This window comes from Balearica regulorum, unplaced genomic scaffold, assembly GCF_011004875.1.
Source record: "Balearica regulorum gibbericeps isolate bBalReg1 unplaced genomic scaffold, bBalReg1.pri scaffold_34_arrow_ctg1, whole genome shotgun sequence".
NCBI lineage: Eukaryota > Metazoa > Chordata > Aves > Gruiformes > Gruidae > Balearica > Balearica regulorum.
Window position 1 is genome coordinate 372871 of NW_022679072.1, and position 20956 is coordinate 393826.

Below are 20956 nucleotides of genomic sequence, written 5' to 3' on the forward strand. Positions count from 1 at the left end.
TTTGTTTGCAAAAAGGAATTCTTGTGCGCGCACCATTCTTTCATTTTCAAGATGAGATAGCAGTAATTTACAGCTAATTCAGCCATTCATTCTTTCTTACATGTTTCAGTGACTAGCAGCAGCATGCCATCTTCTTGGCTGGTCACAGTGAAACCAAAACTAATTACAGAACTAACTACTTGTGGAAATCCTCTTAATGGTGTATATATTCAGTACCGGATCTGCCCTCCACAGTCTCTCTTTTGTCCAAGTTGTCCAACACTGGTTCTGACTTTAACTGCTCTGTAATACTGCATTGTTACGTGGTTGTGTTATAAAGAGGGACTTTGTCACATGAGCATTAAGGTTGAGTTTAAGTTCTGACCTCTTGATTTGGCAAGCTGAAGAGGAACTCTCGATCAAAGCGGCCGGGTCTTCGTAAAGCAGGATCTATAGAATCCAGCCTGTTGGTGGCTCCAATGACCACAATCTCTCCTCTGCTGTCTAAGCCATCCGTAAGGGCCAGAAGAGTTGACACAATAGAGCTAACAGAAAAAATATAATTGTCATTCACTGGTTTAGTAAATTTTGTTACATTCTACACAATCTCCTGCAATGATCACTCAAAAAGGACAAGCTTTTCTTGATGAGATGCTGATTAGCCAAAGACTTCATTTAGGACATAAAAAACCCAATAAGCTAACACAGGCCTTGTGCTGATATCAAGCTGAGTGAATTGCTTTCAATTATTGTTTAAAAATCATCTGAAGTTTAGTAGCATCGAATTACTAGTTTTCAGGATAAATTCATGTATCACATAAAGTTAAACGGGCTGTGGTGGTCTTCTCACAAAGATCAAGCAGCTTCTATGTAGATACACCAAATGTACTACCTATGAATTTGGTCTTGTTCACTGGACTGCACAGGAGCAAGACCGTCTATCTCATCAAAGAAAATAATTGAAGGTCGCATCTGGTAGGCCTAGAATGAAAACAGAGGAATATTGACATAAGTAAACCAGCACTCTTTTAAAGAGAAAATGCATTAACAATGTTTTGGTTGGACAGTCCCTGGAACTAGATTTTTCAGACTGGCATCAGGGATCTCTACTAATTGAGCTCATGGAGTGAGGGGCACGAGTAACAGAAGACAGCAGCTTGTGTCAAGCCACTGAGACTGGGTGACAGGAAACAAATCATAGCAGTAGTTTTTACAGCTATTTGGCAACCGCCCGAGAACAGAGCCGAGACTTAATTCAATTACAGGTTCTGAAAGCAAGCTTCCATTAAGAATTTCAATGACTATGCCTTCAGCCTGCATCTGTTTCCCTCTGATCTAAAGCCACCATCCATCTCTTGCCTCTTGAAACCCTTTTTGTGGCTGTTTTGGTTTGGGTTTGGCGGGGTTTTTTGGTTGATGGTTTTTTGGGGGGTTTTGGTGGGGTTTTTTTGAGGTGGGTAGCAGGGGTTTGCTTTGCGAGGTTTTCTCGTTTTATTAATTAAGGAGTTTTATTATTATTAAGGAGTGAGTTGTTCTTAAAAATACTGACCACAGAAAATTACAGTTACCACTCGGACAGAACACACAGCACGTTTCAACCTTACCTGATCAAATAATAAACGAAGCTGTCGTTCCGATTCCCCCGCCCATTTACTCAGGCAGTCAGCACCTTTTCGCATAAAAAAGGCTGTTCTCCTCTCACCTTGGCTACATTCGTTAGCAAGCGCACGAGCAACCAGTGTCTTTCCAGTCCCTGGCGGACCATAGAATAGACAGCCTCTGCAATTAAAAAAAAAAAAAAAAAAAGAAAGAAAGAAAGAAAAAGAAAAAAGATTCATATATGATGGAAAAGTATCTATGACAATCCTCATCCCTAAACCACACACCTCTTCTCTCCTAACCCAAACGCTTCGTGTATAAGATCACAGTAACAGCTGAAGTGTGAGAAAAGTGAAAAGAGATGGAAGTTTTGTGTTCCTACGCAATTCAACGAGGCAGTAAACGCAGCAAATAAAGAGGATAATGGAGACGTACAAACCTTGAGAAAAGATCTTAGTGTCCCAGAAGGACGCTTCCAAAACTGCTGACAAACTAACGGGGGTGGTTACAGCAGAGTGGAGCCAAACCAGAACAAACTTCAGCGCAGAATCTGAGACTTGGCTAACTTATGACACGCTGCATATAAATGCTTGTTTTCACAAAAGGCAAGATTTGCTAGTAAAGCATTTCATTCTCCCTTAAAACCTTTCAGCTACTGGATTTGGTCTCCCAGGCCATCCATTGCTGATGATAAATGAGGTGGAAGTCTAAACCTGGGAGAGTATTCTGCGTTTCCAGATAAATACAGCCATCAACTAGAAAAGCCAATACACTGCTGTTTCCAGAAGGATTTCAATGAATAAAGAAGCAAAACCACTGGAATATTTTCTTTTCATTATTTGTAATACTTTTAAAGTTACTGAAAGCAATGACTTTAAAGTCATATTTCACTATACCATAATTGAACTCTGCTGATCAAGACTATATAAAGCTAACACTTAAATCTCTAATAATTTCCTAATGCAGAACTACTTGAGCTGTGTAAAAAGTGGACAGATTCTTATTGTAGCCCACGCACAACAAACACTGCAAGGTTCTAGTTGCAAGTCCTGTCAATTCCAAAATGTATACTTGATCACTTGAACAAAAAGACAGTTGGTGGGAGAGACAACTGGACTTCCAAGCAACAAATTACAGTTGACTACCAGTAGATGATTCCTTCTTGCTTATAAACTAGAATTTATAGTTTTAAAGAATATCTGTTACCTTGGAGGTTGAATTTTGAATCTCTCAAAGACTTCTGGGTAAAGCAGTGGAAAAACCACCATCTCTTTTAAAGCTGAAATGTGGTCAGAAAGACCACCCACACCATCAAATCGCACCTAAAAACAAATTCAACAGAACACGTTTTATATGTGAAAGAAATGTTCTGGGCAATGTTCAGATTGCTTGAGGGAAAACTGTAAACCAAGGTAGTTGTCGACAGCACGTTATTGAAAGCTCTCAGAAACACTGGAAACATCTCACGGACACAATGAACTAAAATTACTTACTGAACAATCTATTTGCATTGGATCAACATCAGCCAGAGTTGCTCCAATTTTCATGCGATCCTTGTGAATTCCCTTTAACTCATCTTTTCGAAAGTTTAGTGGAAGACACCTGATTTGAATTAAGGAGAAAGAGAAAGGCACTTTCTAACTTGGGATGCAGCTAGATTTTTGCTTTTATAATGATGGCAAGTGAACGCAGAAGACCTTCTAAAGGAGATAAACTTCCTAAATAATTAAGTATTTGTTCAGATTGGTTTACATTTAATGCCCAGGAGTAAAAAAAGGAAAAGGGTCACTCCAGACATTAAACTGAGTTAATTATTTTAATCGCTCGTAGCACTTCTAAATATCCATGCCAGACCACACAGCATACAGATGAATGCAAGCTTCAACCAACTTACTCCGTATGTGGAGACCGTGACCTGACCTTGATTTGTGTGACGGAAGAACTCCCCAAAACACACTGACATCTTTCAAAGATTTTTTGGCTTCTACGTTCAAAGACTTACAGCCCAAGGGGATACTTATTTCAGTGTGGATTAACATTATAAAGGCTGGCCACTACTGCTGGTCCTTCCCAAGGACTTTGGGATCCATGTGCCAGAAGACACACGTGTCTGAGAGACGTTGGGCTGAAAACTTATTTATTTGATTGTTATTAAAATAGTTTTTAGAAACTGTAGAAGATGAAGTGGATAACACTTCACAGTCAGGCAGATGCAAACTCCTCCCAAAGAGATTTCTCCCTCCCCTATTCTCCAGTTTCATTAACCTTCTAGAATTCCTGTTACGGCTGCGCTTCCTACGCCTCTCAAAACGCTCTTCATCGTCAGATGAGGATGAAGAGGATGTGGAATCACTGTTGTGGACTGCGTGTCTCCATCTGCAAACATTTAAACAAACAAGTAAAACATTAAAGTACACACTAAAGAGTATCAAAATTTAAGTGAATTCTATCTCAGAATTTACTTTGAGATCTATTAAGTTTCCAGATCATTCTACTCCTTTTGAGTCTGATTTCAAAGTCTATTACATGATTTCCCTTCTGACAGTAAAATTTAATCTTTCTAGAGGAAGGTAAAATGTTTAACTGTTTTGTAAAGAAGTTTCAGAAATAAATTACTCATTTTGTCCAACTCTCTCTCTCTCACACCCACATAAATGGAGTTTCCCTTAGCATTATATATCCACTCTGTGAAACATAAACCTTTTAAACTTGTTTACAAATTTGGCTTCAAAAACCCTTCCTTCCATAACTGTCTGCTTTCAAAGATGCTGAACAAAGTGCTCATATCTAGCAAGAGACAGCATTCTGCATGCTCTAACTGCTTTCAGGAGCCAAAACCTCCTTGTCATTACTGCTGTAATTCATAATTTATAATTTCATTTAGCATTTTTCTTGTTTAAGGACAGTTTCATACAGAAACATTAACTGATTTCAAAGAGAAACCAGAATCAGTATTTGACTGATTAAAAAAAACAACCCCACAACAAATCCATTAAAACTTCTGTACAGGTTCTCCCTCTACCTAAATTATCTTCAGTTTTAAGAAAATATTGGTATTCTTCAAGATTAGTCTCAGATTTTCAGAGAGAGATTCTGGCTTCAGTTCAAGAACAAAAGAATTGCAGCTACGTAATCTCAGCACAACCTCCGTAATTACCTTATCAGTGACCACCAGTACTGCATTTTAAAATACCTAATGGCTAACGAAAAGTGCAGTTGACACTCTCAATATTTGTTTTCTTTATACCCTCGGACTACCACAGCAATAATCACACTATTACTCTGTAATTACCACCAATCCAAACACCCTTGAAAGCGTTATTCAGTAATGTGAGCAACAGCACTATTGAGAAGTAAGAGCTATCACTAACCATATACCAACCTGTTAGTTCTTTTGCAGCCAGAGCCTGCTGACTGAGCACTGCTAAATGAGTATCTCTGTCTGACAGGGGAAGACCGGCCCGAAAAATTTCTCTTACGTTGTCTTGGTTCTGTTGAAAGCAAAGAATTTAGAATAATGTTACAAACAAGTTTAAGAGAAAGCAGGATAGTGAAGGAGGTAGAAAATTTCAGGGGAAGTTTCAAGTGATTGGGGGGGGGGAATTTATTTTTTTTTATTTTTATTTTTTCAAATCAGTGCACAGTAGAAGGGAAAAAACACACACTTGTGTTTTAAGGAGAACTGAAAGCCACTGAAAGAGTAGGATTATCAAGTCTGCTTAATTAGTATTCTTTCAAGGATACACAGGCCATTTTTTAATTGAAAAACAACAACAAGTATGCCAAATGGCAAAGGAATATAAGGTGCACAGGATACATGCATTTAATAAAATTTACTTGCAGAATGATGGTAAGAAATTTAAATAGAAGTTGAGTGTGCATATATTTCATTAAAAAACCCAAACTTCTATGCAAGGAATTAGGTCTTAAGAGAAACTGTGCATATAACCTACTTTCCAATGGAGCTTGATAGCGCTCAACAGTTTTCCTCTGTCGAAAGTCGTAACGCTTTCGAGTGTCTTCACCATCATCATGCTCTTTCTCTTCACTTTCTTCTGACGAACCTGCTGTACGTTGACATAACGTTAAACTGTTTAAGTACTGTTGCAAATGATACTAAATTCAAAATGGACTCCACAGGTGCCTATAGGTTTTACTAGTACCTTCATGTTAATGACGACAGAGCTGAAAACTTGCAAAACCTGACGACCAATTTATGCAAGAGACATTCCAGAAATTACAAAACACAGAGGAGCGTACATATAGATACACTGTTCTGTGCTCGCTGAAGTTGCTGGGTGACTTCTCATCGGTCTTACTAACACCAATTCTGTCATCTTGCTTAGCTAAGATGCAGCTCCCATGAAAACCGCTATTTCAGAAAGTCATTTCTTGTTATTGTGGGAAAGTGTTTCAAGGAAATGTTTTTCATATTCTATAGTGCTAAGACTAAGCACGGTAATCTAGCTCCAAGCCCTAGCTCTGCCACAGATTACGTGAGCAATAATGGGCAAGTCACAGGTTTGAACTGCCCCAATCAGAAAAGAATGTCAAATGCATACAGTTTATGCCACTAGCTTCTGCAAAGTAACTTGATGTTTTTTCATGAAAGATGGTAAGAATGCAAAAACCAGAGTATAATTACCTAGCAGGTTCCTAATAACACCCTCTCACATTAATAGCTACACACCGGGTGAGGAATGTAGACGCTCTGTTCACCTCCCTGCTCCCTAAAATTAAGTACATTTGACTCCGTGGAAAGCACGAAGCTTTATTTCTTCCCCCTAAAATGTCGCACTGCTTTCTGAATGCAAGATAAGTTACACAAGATACCTAGACAGCACATGGAAAAGTGACAAATTATTTTGGCATCACTACTCTGCCCAGTCCGTGGTTCTCCAACACTCCTGTCACAAAGGCATGAGCTTTTCTGCTCCTCTAGTCCTTCCCCTTGTTCCACTCACTTTCTTTACACTAACACACTTTCCTCACTCCTTCTTGGCCCGCTTTTCATTCTAAAAGTATATTTTAGTTTTTTCCCAATTTAGAATTCCAGAGTTATCACTTTGATCACAAAGGAACTGCCCCATACTCTTATTTCCCTTTCAACATACTATTTAGAATTACTTTTTTCTACAAGTCTCTCCTGCCCAACACCTCGAGATCCACACACTTGAACCAAGCCATACAGTTCCTCCCTCTAGACTGCCCATACCTTGGATTAAAGCTGCTCTTATTAAAGCCTTGACTTGATATTCTCCTAACGAGATCTCCAAATGAGTCAGCTGTCCTCCCTTACCAGTCAAATGTCCTCGGCACACTTGGTCCTTTCCTTTTGTTAATGCCTTGCTCTACCTTGGCTTCTTTAGGTCAGCCTCTCGCTGGACTCCTGCCGTGGCTCCAGGTGTTTTCTCACTGCTCTACCAGGAGGTCTGGGCACCGAGGTACGCACCTGGGAGCCACAGGCTAGGTCTGAACTAATGACAGGCTGAACAACAGGCCGAAAACCAGGCCACGGACTGTTCGCTGGCCTGATCCTGGGTAGGAACAAGATCACCCCAGTGCTCATTAACACCTGGACATCTAGCTTGAACCTTTTTGTAGGTCTCCATTGCCAGTCATTAAGTCGTACACAGGCTGCGTAACACATACAAGATAACGCCCGCACTGGAGATTGCATAAATCATCTCTCATTCAAGTTCTGATAGTCTGATGGTCAGGCAGGTGACCAGACGCAGGGCACAGGCAGTACTGACCAGCAAACTATTGACATGTGACTGGCCCGTTTTATCCCCTTGCCCCTCTATTTTCCTACTCTTGTTCCTCCCAAAATCACCTGAACGCCTCCCGTGTTGCTGCCCTTAAGATCCCTTCAGTCCTGGGTGAACTGCTTTTCCCCTGCATCCCACAAAATGCCCCACTGCTGGGCAGGAACCCCCTAGTCCGTAAGGTGATATGCAGAGCTGCCCCCGATGAATCCTCCAGATAGGTTTCCCACCCGGCTGCTGGGGCTGAGGGCTCTGATGGGACGCACAGCCCTGGGAGAGGCCCAGACAAGGTGGCTGTTCCTCCTCGCTTTGATCTGGGTGTCTGCCATTGCACACCCACACGCTCCTCCGGGCTTGTGCAGACAGGGCTTTGATGGACTGATGGCCTTGGGAGTAGCCCGGCAGGGTGTTCTGTGGGCTCCCCCTCCTGCCACTGTCTCTCTGAGCGAGTGTGCAGAGGAGGTCTGTCACAAAACCTAACACTGATCAGCTCAACTACTGCCACATCCTTTTCTATCCTTAAGCACAGTCTCGCCCCATTCTGTTCCATCCAGAAATCTCCTACAAGGATTGTTGGACTGACTGCCTTAATCACAACTGTCCTTCTCCTTAAAACCTTAGAGGTTTTTCCCCCTCACTTCAAACATAAAGTTCATATGGCCTTTTACAATTTCACCTTATTGCTCATGTTACTTCCCACTGAGTACTGGGATGACAGCTCCTAATTACAGGCCCAGACAGCAGCTTCCACCGACTACCTGCTAAACACAAAAATGAACACCACTAGCTTCTCCCCTGCTGATCGTCACACTCTGGAGGAGCTTTCCATACGCATCTGGCAGCCTGCCTGCCTGCCTTCCTGAAAATTCTCGCTGCGCTGCTCAAAACCGTGAAAACTGTCGTGCTCCTGCTGCAGCAAGATCACTCTTTCTCATTCTGAGGAATACTGTCCGTTTCTCTCTATTCCCACCTGTCCACAGACACCTGTTGCCTTTTATCTGGTCAGCATTTTGGAAAAGCACCGATTTTTTTTTTCCTCCGAATACCTGTTCTGAGCTCACTACAGTGCAGCTCTAGAGTCCGTGACTATGGCTTGTAATGTCAATAGCAACACAGATTTTTTTAATAGAAGAAAAATACTCAGTACTTCAGCTCATCTCAATTGTTTAAGACAAGGCTCTTGGCTAGAGCATAGTAAAAAAAATTTAAACCAGAACTAACCTACAATGCCACCTTGATGATCAGCTATTTCTTTGTCAGCTCTTTGGATTTCTTTCCTTCCTTGTGCAGACATATCAAGGTTCTCCTAAAGAAAAGAAACAAGAAAGATCAGTCACAAACATGCAGAAAACCTGACATGGGCATATTTAGTGCCTATACAGTAACATTATCAAAGCACTCCATGTACACAAAAGATTAAATTAAGGTACAGGAGAACAGGAACATCCTTCTGGCACCCAGGATTAATAACAAGAATTTCTGCTCTAAAACAGGGGTTTGTACATGTGATAGTTAAATACTTAAATACAAAACCAAGTGTATCAATTAATCACAGGTTAGTAATCCAAGAACCCAGGAAAAAGCAATTTCTAGCAGATAAAAAAACCAAAACCCACATATGGGCATTTGAGACATGATGTACAAAGTACTATGGACAATTCTGGTTTCATTACAAAAAAAAAAAGTAATTTAGATCTAAGCAAAAACCTGTGAAAGCAGGCTATGACGATGTTTAAAAAATGAAGTGCCTGTCATTCAAAAGGACAGTAGAACTTAATTTATTGAGCAAAACTAAGAGGAAATATGATTGCTGTATAGAATTTTAACTTGAGTTCATCTAGGGACAGAGGACTCCTTAAGCTCACAGGCAAGGCTGGCACAAAACCAAACATAGATACATCAGACGCCAACGAATTCCATTTTTAGTAAGATTTGAAGTGAAAACCCAAGCCCTGAAACAGCTGTTTGTAAACAGCCTCCATTCAAAAATCATAAGGCCATTCAGAAAGTGTAGTATAAGACATGTATTTCAGCATATTACTGCTTTGTCCTGTCTTCTGAAGATTTTTCCTCCACCCACCCTTAGAGTGTATCTGTAGCGTGACCATCACAGTAAGATGTTAAATTATAATTAGAGAGCAAAACCAAATGTTATTTGAGACTACACTATTCTTTGGAATAAGTTATTTCAGGTAAATTAAAATCACAACTAAATCATTTCCCTATGTGGAATACACTACTTATACAGAAATGGTAAAATAGATTAGTATCTCCTACATCGTGGAACACCCCGAGGTCTTCCATCATTCGCCGTCTACGCTTCTTCTCCATGTCATCCATTTTTTGCCAGACTGCTTCTGCAGTACTACGACAAAAAGTTGACATGTAAGAACAAAGATAGGCAAGTACAAACAAAAATGTTTAAAACAGTACACATAATCAGCATGACATTTTAATATAGTATGCACAAAGTAAGAGGCATTGACACTTAACCAAGTTTTTTAACACTACTTAAAAATCAGGTCAAATGTTTACTTTTTTATAGAGAGAGTTAAGAACAAGCGATTGAGGAGTTGCAGGCACTGTTTTCAGGTTTACTTTCCCCTCTCACTGAACACGGTCAAAAAAAAAAAAAAAGAATCTAATTTAGTAGGAAAAAAGAATTCTGAAGATCATAGCAAAATAACAGAAAGAAATTATAGCAGTTTTTAATAGCGCTTAAGTTGCTCTGCATGATAGCATTAAGTCATGTTTAGTTCACAGCCTTCCTCAGACAACAGGTTGCTGCTGCTTCTCTTAACTGTAAGTTAAGTTTCGTGTTGATTTCCCATGACTATATATGCTGGAAAAAACCCCGTCCCACTCCTGTTACAGTTCACCAACTTTTCAGAAAACAATGTCAATTTGGGCTTCACAAAGGTCATTAAGCCATGGACAGACAGGCAGAAACACTAGGACGACTTCACTTTGGCCGTATCCAACTTTCCCCAGTATCTCAACTCAACCGAGCATTACACAAATATTCCTAAGCATGGAAGAAAAGTTAATTAAAAATGAAGGCGCTTCCGATGCTAAGAAAATTGATTTAGAGGGCAAGTTAAATCTACTGAAAGTCACACCGTAAAGTGATTGTTTTGGTTCACAAGACAACACATAAACCCACCCAGCCCGTACAGAGAAGATGCTCTAGGACAAAGATCTCTCTGCAACTGGCAATCACAAAATGAAGACACCAGGGGCCATTTTAAACATTGGCTGTGCCCAAACTCTTTACACGTGAAGCACTTTCCAAACACATCCTCATACACACACACGCTCTCCAGCCTGGAGTTCTTGAACAGCCACAAGCATCGCTTTCCAAAAGACTCAGGTTAAACAGCTTGGCTGCGAAGGACAAAGGCCCCACACGTTACCTAAATCAGTGTATTAACAATAATTACAGGACATACGGGCAGGGGCAGAGGCAGAGGCAGAGGAAGAGGCAGAGGAGGACACCCTACCTGACCAACGGAAATGGAATGTTAGCAGCAGTTGCTAACAGCATCCTGCAAGTTCCGAGCCGTGCGACCCTGGTGGGACTCTACGGTGGAGGGCACCTGAGCCCAGCAGTTATCACAAGGCCACAGCCTATATGTAGTCTCAGCCTAACCACTGAATACATTTAGCTCTCGCTACCAGGAACAGTAATGCCTTTTTCTGTTGTCCAAAGGAGGAGAAAGTTGCTAGCTGATATTATGCACAAAGGCTTGCTAGTAAGGCTCATTTTAGTAGCTTTGCAAGCTGATGACAAAAATCTCACTCACTTTGTTGTAAGTTTGTCAAATCAAACAGATTGATTTGTAGTGGTGTAATGGCTTTGTCAAAGCCTGCAGCTTCGGCGGACCTCCAAATCCCCATTTTCTTCATGGACTTGTTCTGCAGCTTTTGCATCAGCTCTAGTCTTCAGTGTTCTGTTGACTAAACTACGTTCATATATGAGATATTTTGAGACAGAAGATCTGTTATTCCCTTTATTTCACCGTTATTCTGGTAAAATGTAAAAAAAATCTGCCGTGGATTTTTTCTTTAAATACTGAATTAGAAGATATTGTCACGACCAGAGCATTCAACTTAAATGACTTCTGTTAAAAGCATGACTTGTAGAGCAACTTTTTATTAGTCTAGAAAGCCAATCTGATGAAAACAAACACGCAGTTTTTGTTTCATGCAGGAGGCAAGTTTATTCCAGTTACTTCTTCCTGGAAAAGTGAAAACAACAAATACGTCTCTCTAAGGGGTTTTCACTCCATTCATGTAAAATTGTATCTGATAGTTTGGTTTTTTTAAAAAATGTTTATGTGGGAAGTCTCTTCTTAAGATGTCTAGTTTTAGGACACTGTTTAAGCATACATCGCTTTCATTTTCTGCATCATGACACAAAAGCTCTAGAAGATAAGAAATGTCTCCAGCTAAACTCCCAAATATCAAAGAGCTCAAACCCTTGCTGCTTTAGAAAAAGATCTGCCCAGTATTTGCCATGCAGCATCCTTTGCCACAGGTTCGTTACTTGCACTATGTCCTGGGTTTGCATGGCAAAGTTTGGGTAGCGGGGCAGGGCTACAGGGGGACCCACGCTGGAGCTGTCTGTTCCTGAAGGACTGCACCCCGGGGAAGGGACCCGCGCTGGAGCAGTTCGTGAAGGACTGTGTCCCGTGGGAAGGCCTCGTGTTGGAGACGGTGGTGGAGGACTGTCTCCCATGGGAGGGCCCCCACGCTGGATCAGGGGAAGAGTGTGAGGAGTACTCCCTCTAAGGAGGAAGGAGTGGCAGAGACATGTGAGGAACTGATCACACCCCCCGTTCCCTGTCCCCCTGTGCCGCTGGTGGGGGGAAAGGAGGGAGAGAAATCAGGAGTGAAATTGAGCCTGGGAAGAAGGCGGGGGGTGTTGGGGTGGGGAAGGTGTTTTAAGATTTGGGTTTATTTCTCCTTACTCAACACTGATTTGATTGGTAATAAATTAATTTTCCCGAGTTGAGTCTGTTTTGCCCATGAGGGTAATTGGTGAGTGATCTCTCGCTGTCCTCATCTCAACCCACAAGCCTTTCATTATATTCATCCAGCTGAGGATGGACAACGATAGAGCGGCTTTGGTGGGCACCTGCCCTCCAGCCAGGGTCAAGCCACCACACACTGTCATTAAAATAATTAAGAGAGGTCAATGAGCAAGTAGTGCACAATTAGAACCTGAATTACTACAGACAAAGTGCATTTCAGGCCCCTTCCTGTGTTCAGCCTGCGGCTGGCAGGACGCTGCCTGCAAATAACAGATTTTCCCAGCTGCCAGCAAGCAGCTTCACGGCACCGAGCCTGTTTGTGTACTCCGCACCGCAATTCGGTTCCAAGGTAAATCGCTGAACTTCAGTCACACCTTCCTCATGTCTGTGGGTTTGTGCTTCTCATGACTGAATTACTTTTTAACTCACATATAACACTGCAATATTCCCTCCTATTTGCAAGAACGATTGATTTTCCATCAATTTGTGTCCTGCAGGCTCCAGAAAATCCATGTCATGAAGAAACCCAAGCTAAGGAACAGATTCTCTAGTGCCTAAGAGCAGGCTGGGATTCACACTGCGTTCTCCCCAAGCCTGCAAGGAATTAATAGCATATCCTCCTATTTGCACCTACCTCTCTTCATACAACTCATAGGAAATTCACTGCCTTTGAGGTACCTGTTCTCACAACTTCAGCTGATTGTGGCTGATGAGTTCAGAAGTTTTTGGAGCCAAGTTCAATAGAGTGACCAACGACAAGCCTTCTCAGAAACCAGGCTAAAAAGGAATCCTAAGGAATTATCACTGCTCACCTTCTTTATATTCTTCTTTTTTGGGGTCTGATTTCGGCTTTGCCAACTGCCTACGTTAAGAAAGACGACAGAGAAAAGGAGAAAAGAATTGTTGTATTCGAATTTTTGTATTATAGCATATCATATCGTATTGCATTGTATAGTTCCCCCTCAAGACTGGGGAACTTCACCAAATTTACAATCCGGTGCTCCACATCATGCAAAAAAAAGCCTGCGGACCACAAGGATTCAGATGTCTGCTGCATAGCATATGCACAATTCTATAAGGACAGACATTTCCTAACCTGCTAACCTTGAAGTCTCAACAGCACAAATAACATCTCAGTAATCAAAGCGGAGGAGAGATCTCAAAGGAGTTGGGAACAGATACATGCTTTTTATACAAGCAGAAGACTTGTACTAAGAAGAGGGATTCTAGTTCTAAGATACTGGCACTGATATTAACATAATCCTATCCCTCTGCAGATTTTTAGCTGTAGGTGTATCGTGATGTGACTCGTGCATGCTTTCACTTTTCTTTCTCTAACTTGAACGGAGATTGAACACCTAGAAATACAATACCTTGTAAAGTGTCTTCGATCGACATTTTCACTTAATATTTCCATGCTTTTGTCAAAGCTAGGGTCTGAACAGGGCGGCATGTTTTTTCTCATTGATCTTAGAGAGTGTCCATTGAAACATTCCATTTTGCCAGAGGAAAATTCCTAGGGGAAAAAAAAAAAGGAAATAAGAATGTATTTATCTGAACCACATATATTGAGTTAAGAAGGAACTTCTGCCTCCTTTAGGCAAGTTTATTCTGTAACACTCCTGATTCAACAGGGGTGCAACTAACAGCAGGTAACTCGCACACCAAGAAGGAGCTCTCAGAAAAAAACCCCAACTTTCAAAGCTAAAGCTCCCCTCTGCCACACTCTTCTTGTGGACAACTTGAGCTTAATATCCTTTCAAAACGTTATTGCGGCAAAGCCTTTCATATAAACTTAGTGTTTCATTCAAAAAAACCCCAAATCTTTTATTTCAAAAGTTGGTTCAGAGGAGCAGTCAAGCTTGACTTTGCATGTTCTGGGATTAAAATCTAGTGAGGAGAGCTTCTCTTCCTCTCTCTGTCCCATTTATAACTGCATTCAGAGGCACATGAAAAGATTTCCTTCAAGAGGATGGTATTTATCCCCGGGAAACCAAAGGGAACTCAAGATACACTTTTTTATGGCTGTTGATCTTGTTCACATTGCCATTTCTGCAAAGAGGATGAGTACTATCACCTTTCCTATGTGAGGGGGAAAGCTATACCCGTGAGAGGGGGCTTGTTCAGTTTGTTCAGCCAACCCAAAGTTTCATTAGGAGTACGCCAAACTAAGTCTCACACCGAAAAGGGCAGAAAACAGACCAGATTCTTTCACTTCTTGGCACTAACTTCACCAAGAGGTACTTCCATTAGTAGCTGATGGAGATGATAACAGAAGCGTGAAGAACGCGGCTACAGGAGAGCAATGACGCGCACGCAATGCCCTTGCAGTGCCACACAGCGAGGGCTGTGGCCGCCCGCTGCTGGAGGGTCAGCCCTGAGCCACAGAGCTGGGCGATCCTGACGGTCTTCTCTTCAGACAACCTTGAACAAGTCATCCCCAACGTTCACTGCACAACTGGTCGTGATAAGACAGGCCTTTTGACGAGGAGGATTGCAATCACCTTTCCTTCATCGCTCGTTTTAAAGAGCGCCTCGCTTCCTGCAGTTCTCTAAGCTGGTGGAGCGAGGCCTCGTGATATGCTTTCCCATATCTGGCTTTACGTTGGGGCATCTGAGATGAAACCCCTACAGATATTTTATAGTTCTCAGATCCAGCGTAGATGGATGTAACAAGACCTAAAGCTTAATGACAGGCAGTCCGGTCTGTCAGAGTCACTTTTCACATTCTTCCTCTCAAAGGTTTAAGAAAGAAATTGTAACAGAAAGCCTTTCAACTTATTTTTAATTTGTCAGAGCCCTACATTTATTTGAAGGCACTTTTTGTGCACACTCACACACAGGAGTATATAAAGACTTAAACCAATACTTTCAGCATTCGCCACTGAGACAACTAGAAAAAAACCCCTAGACTAAGAAATAATCTCACCTGCAAACGTACTCATAGTATTCCTACAGCTGGATGCCTGTGGCTTGTACATCGTCCTACAAAATGTATAGGCATGCCTGGGAACTGCCTATAAGGGTGGGTTATGTGATTAAAGGCTAATCTGCATAAACCAAAGGCAGCGGGGAAGCACGGGTGGGCAGAGGCACCCCAGTAACACAGCGGCAGGGGAACAGCCCGGCCCCGCTCCTCGTGAGGCCATCGCTCAGCCCAAGGCCCAGCTCCAGGGTGAGGGACCCCCCAGGGGTGCAGGCAGGAGAGCCCTTGGGGTCACCTAACAGACCAAGTGGGGGCCTCTGCCTAGAATACGACTCGCTGGGGGATGCCCATCATCACAGCCTGTCCTGGCTTCTTGTTTATTCAATGGCACTTCTGCCTGCCAGGGCACAGAGGTCCGAGCAGCAGCAACGGGAGAAAGGGCTGCAGCTCCTCACAGCCTGCACCATTGCTAACAGACACCAAGCCAGCATCAGCTAGCAAGTGGCTTCACTTTTGGGAACCAGGTACTGGAAAGGTCACCAGTCTGGGCCAGGTATGGGAGACACTGGGCTGGGGGGACAGCTACTGGAGAGGCCATAGGTCTGGGCCAGGGACCCATCTGTCTCTGCACATGAGGCTTGTCCTATCCCAGCCTGATGGATATGGCTGCTGCTGTTCCCATGTGTGTGTTCAAACAACTTACACTTCATTCCGAAGAGCCAGACAGACAAACACACACACAGACTTACACAAATAGTGTGAACGGCAAAACAAATTGCCGTAGAGCAATGCCTTTAAAAGCACCCATGTATACATAACCACCACTTATATAAACATGAATGCAGTCCTTTCAAGATGATCAGGACTGTGTGTTTACTAGTGAAACGTAAACACACCTTCACTCATTCATAAGCACAGCATGTTCATAGCTTCCTCAAATAAAAGTATGGAAATTAATTAAGTCCATGTAATGTGACTGGATGTCAAGCTCTCTACCCAGTCATTGGTACAAACTTTGTGTCTTTCTAGATCTGTGTCTCCTGGGTCATGAGATAGTCCACTTTCACATTCACTGGTGCATTGTACACATACATGCAGGGATCCCACCAGTATGCGGCCTAAGACATTTCGTGTTTCCAACTGCTGACCCCAAAAACTCTAGCCCCCTATGACTTGTAGTCCCTTATTCCACTGCACCTTCACCCTCCTCTCTGACCAGGCATGGTTTCAGCCCTTTTGAGTGACTCTTCCCCTTTGTGCTCTACTTGACTGTGGCCGCATTTTGCAGGTGCAGAGCATGGAAGGCCTTGCCTCGCACAGGAGACTGAACTGAAGCAGGGTTAGCTGTGAAAATTGGCAACTTTATTTCAAGAACTAAGGCAACTTCAGCATTTGTGTGCACTCAGAGGGGCATGGGCAGGACAGAGCAGGCCTTTGACACTGAGGCTGCCTTTGGATCAGCAGGCATTGCCCCACAAGGAAATGGCGTGGTACACTGCAGCCCGCACTGGATCCTGTTGATCCTGCTGCTCAAGCTTTTTTTCCCCTTATGAATTGCAGAAGCTCCTGCAGCAGATTAAAGAATTCCACCAGCTTCTGGAGTGGAAATGGGCAGGGCGGGAACCTGCCTGATTGCATTGGTGTTGGCCTTGGCCTCTGAAAGGGGGTTGAGGTGAAGACTGGCCGTGGTGTTGGAGCAGCCCTCATTGCTGGGTGCAGTCCCATCTGTACCAGGATCCAGTCATAAAAGTGTCGAGTGGAGGTGTAGACTCCGGGCTGTTTTGCTCTTGCACAGCCTCTCCCCCAGCTGGTCACTCCAACAAGCCAGAAGTAGTCAGCATTGTTATCTTTGCACACAAGTGGCCCACCGCTGTCACCCTGCAGGGGAGGAGAGAGGATTAAGGTGGTGTTGGGTGGCCATTGTCAGCACTATGGCTGGCTCCTTCTCTCTCACAGCACCTGCCAGAGCTGTATTCGCTGTGCAGAAAGGCTCGCCTCAGGTGCTGGAGCCTACAGAACCTTGTCTGGGAGGGCGTCATGGGCCTGTAAGGTAGGGCTCTCCCTCATCTCTGCACAGTCATCCTGGATGTGCGGAAGACGGCCACTGGGACAAGGGGGGCACTGGGCAAGGACCTGCAGATGGGGAAGGGGAGGCGAGCCCCAACAGCGGTGGGGACCCAGAGGTGGGAGGGTGACTTGCCAGGCAAAGCACATGTCAGGCCATGTTTGGGCAGTTGTGACAGGGCTGCCTGTGGTGCTGGGGGTTGACTTGTAGCACACTCCTACCTGGCAGGTGTCGATGCCACCCCGTGGATAGCCAGCACACAAGTTGTGGGTGTGGATGGCCCCTCTGTACCACCGGCTGCTGTTACAGAGGTTGGTATCAATGAGGTGGACCTTGGCCTCCTGCAGGATATCAGTTGATACTCCAGCTGCGAGCACAAAAAGGAATTAACACCCAGCAGCTCGTTGCCGGTTCTCCTCCCCTGTCCAGGTGAACCCCTTTGCTAGGTCTTGGCTTTGCATCTTGAAGGCATTGTACCCGTGTTTCCCTTCTGTCTTGCTTTGGGTAATGGGTCAAGCCCACCTCTCTATAGGCATACGTCCCCGCAGCCTGACTGCAGCAAAATTTCGCCTCTGCTGTCAGGAAGCCCAACCCACCTCCCCAGCACGCCAAGCTTGCACTCAGGATGCGAGTACTTTTGGGGAACTCACATCTTGCTTTCGTGGAGCCCCAACCACTGACGTAGCAAGTTGTCAGCTCTGACACTCTCAGCGAGGCATCGGGCACACAGGCAGGCTGTATGTAGTCACTGCACTGGATGGGCTGGTCCAATTCCAGCAATGCAATGTCGTTCCTCTGTGTGATATTACTATAGCGTTCATGAACCAGTAGCCGCTTAATATTGCGCACTTGGACCTCAGGACCCAGCCGAGTCAACTGTGTGGCACCGATCACCACACGCCACATGGTGACGTACCTGGAAGGCAGATGGAGAGAGGGGTCAGAGGGAGCGGAGCCACGTGCTGCAGCAGCCCAGCAGTTCCCTGCCATCTGCTACAGAAGGGAGAGAGGAAAGCGGCACTACGGAGGGTGTGCGAGTGCCGTAGCATGCCTTAGGCACAAGGAATGTTGAGCTGGAGGCTGCTAGGAAGCCATGGGACGAGCCCAGCCTTCTCCTGAGCAGCCTCTCAGCTGGGCTCGGGAGTGGCCAGGCACTGGGTGTACTGCAAGGAAACAGGATGGGAGGAACACATGGTGCTGCAGACAGGGCAGCTAGTAGTGTTGTGGGGCTATCCCCTTTCCCTGGTCCTCCTTACCTGGCCTCGATGAAGCAGTGGGCTGCTGTGAGGACCCACTGTGGGCTGATGAGGGACCCTCTGCATACATGCCCCGTGCCTATTTTCCAGGGATTCTGGATGCTGACGATCCAGGGCCAGGCCCCTGGCTGGGCATCTCTGCCACCCACGACGCGTGACATGCCGTAGTAAGACGCCATGGGCCGGAGCCCGCAGGTCCCTCTGTAACCAGAAACTCATTACTGTCCTGCTCGATGGCTTGCTGCTGTTCAGGCTGAAGGTCAGCCGTCTTCCCTCCCCACGAGGCACTGTATGGACAACGGGGGCAGGGAACCCCATGGGGCATGCGTCTGTCTGCCCGTTTCTGCTTTAGCCTTGTAGATGAGTTGTGCCAGCAGCCTGGGTGCTGGCAAGGAACTGAGGCTCCCACATGGGGTTCGGGAAGGTGTGGTGTGGTCACGGGAACAAGCGGGCACCTGCCAGCGTATCCCATCAGGGTTGCCAAAGCTCCCTCCCAGAGCCTCGGGCCACTTACCCACAGTTGTCCCACGTGCCGTGCGCTGGCCAGCACGCGGCCAGCAGGACGAGGAGGGGGAGCAAAGTCATCGTTGCCAGCAGTACGTGGCAAGCACAAGAACGGAGGGCTCGTCACCACCAGTGCAGTAGCTGACGTAGTGCCCACAGTGCTCACGTTGCCGCGGTGCCCTTGGCCCTGGGTCTGATGTCACAGAGCTGCTGGTTCCGGGTGCTGGGGAGGGGCAACGTGGGGGGGTTCCAAGCAGGAGGGGAGGCAGAAGCTGGGATCGGACACCCCCGACAGACCCCTGCTGAATGCTCTGCTTGCGGGATGAGGGTGTGCAGGCCCCGTGGCAGGCAGCAACACCTGGGTCCGTGCACTAGCAGGAGAAAACAAAGTGTGGCATTGCAGCTTCTTTGGGAAGTTCATTGCCACCCATCCCTCTGCAGCCATTTGCCACCAGGTGCTTCCCAAAAATCCTGCACCAGAGAGCATAACTACTACAGGCAGTATGCACGTGTTTGGGTGTTGTAGAGCAAATCTGGTTACAGTCACAGTTACAGGCAAGCAGTGATGTGCAAACCGAACAAGCCAAGCACATCCAAGCAGTGTCATCCTTCCTGCACAAAGCACGGTGAAACACAGATGCAGCACAGTCCACACTGGCTGTTTCAACCACAGCAACACCCTCTGGCAGGCTTCACGTCCTTGCTGTCTATGAGTTATATTGCTGTTCTGGGCCAACGCTGACAAGGGCAGTCGTGGCACCTGGTATGTGTGGCCAAGGACATGCAATTTTAAGCTCTAGACAGAGAAGGATGCTCCTGCTCTCCGCCCCACATGTCATTTTGCACGGCTTTGGTAAATTCTGTATCAGCCTCATCTCATCAGTCTGCCTTCCACAGCTACATGCAGAAGCCTTGCTCACATGCTGGAGTGCAGGGCAGTCATGGCAGAAAAGCAGGGGTCAGCCACGTGTGTTGCATTTGCTGAGCAGAGCTAGGTCCCTGGAGGGTAGAGAGCAGTGGCTTGAAGAATGGCAGCCTCAAAGCTCGTGAAAGGTGCGAGAGCTTCCCGCTGCCATCCTGGCTTGTGTGGATAGATGTAAGGCATACAGCTGAGTGTGCAGCCTGGTCCCTACGATGACAGGGCAGGCTCCGTCTGAAAGTGGAATGCTGCTCTCAAGGCCCCTGAGGTATAGCATGGCTTCATCGGCACCAAAACTGGGCCCCAAACTGCACTCCAGGCTGCTTTGTTTTTTGAAAACTGACCTGAAGGCGATGCTCCATATCTACTTAGATCAGGCAAAAGGCAGCCTTGGAGAAGGCAACTTGTGTTCTGTGGACACTCTGCTATTGCAGCACCAGATTTTGCAAGTGGTCAAGGGGGAATGATGTGAGAGGTGGCCACACTTCACAGCTAATTGAAGGAAGAGTTGGGGTCATTTTGGGGAGAGGAATCTGGCACGGACAGCAGTACCCCAGAAATCACATCAGTAATGCCACGGAAGTCCAAGGTGACCTAGCTAACAGCACCGGAAACACCAAATCTGTTCACAGATGTGGAAACCTGGGAGCAAGGGGGAAAAACAACTGTGGGTAAGTCCCTTGTTTGGGAGGAGACAAGGGTGGAGAAAGGGATGAGCCAAGGAAGGTGAGAGGGGATGTATAAGCATGGAAAACGGAGAGAAGGGGGGGCGGTCAAAGAGCCAGTCGCACATAAGCAAACTGCTGGTTGGTTTGCTTGTTTGACTGAGCCCTGCACCTAATCACCACAGTACAGCCTTCTTTCTTTTTGAGAGTGACTCCAAATCCTTTTTGTGTGGCCCCACTCT

General features: G+C 45.1%; 1 protein-coding gene and 1 pseudogene across 1 annotated transcript; both read right to left on the minus strand.

Moving 5' to 3' along the window:
* The window catches only part of LOC142599797 (ATPase family AAA domain-containing protein 2-like), a 36550-nt pseudogene extending 21733 nt beyond the window's left edge, over window positions 1-14817 (minus strand).
* Window positions 14818-16835: 2018 nt separating this feature from the next.
* LOC142599799 (acrosin-like) lies at window positions 16836-18958 on the minus strand. The gene is made up of 4 exons (XM_075741557.1): window positions 18627-18958; window positions 18021-18286; window positions 17592-17731; window positions 16836-17183 (listed from the first exon to the last, which is right to left on the minus strand). The coding sequence occupies exons 1-4, from the start codon at window positions 18803-18805 to the stop codon at window positions 16836-16838; spliced, it is 933 nt and encodes a 310-aa protein (XP_075597672.1). The 5' UTR covers window positions 18806-18958.
* Window positions 18959-20956: the final 1998 nt, after the last annotated feature.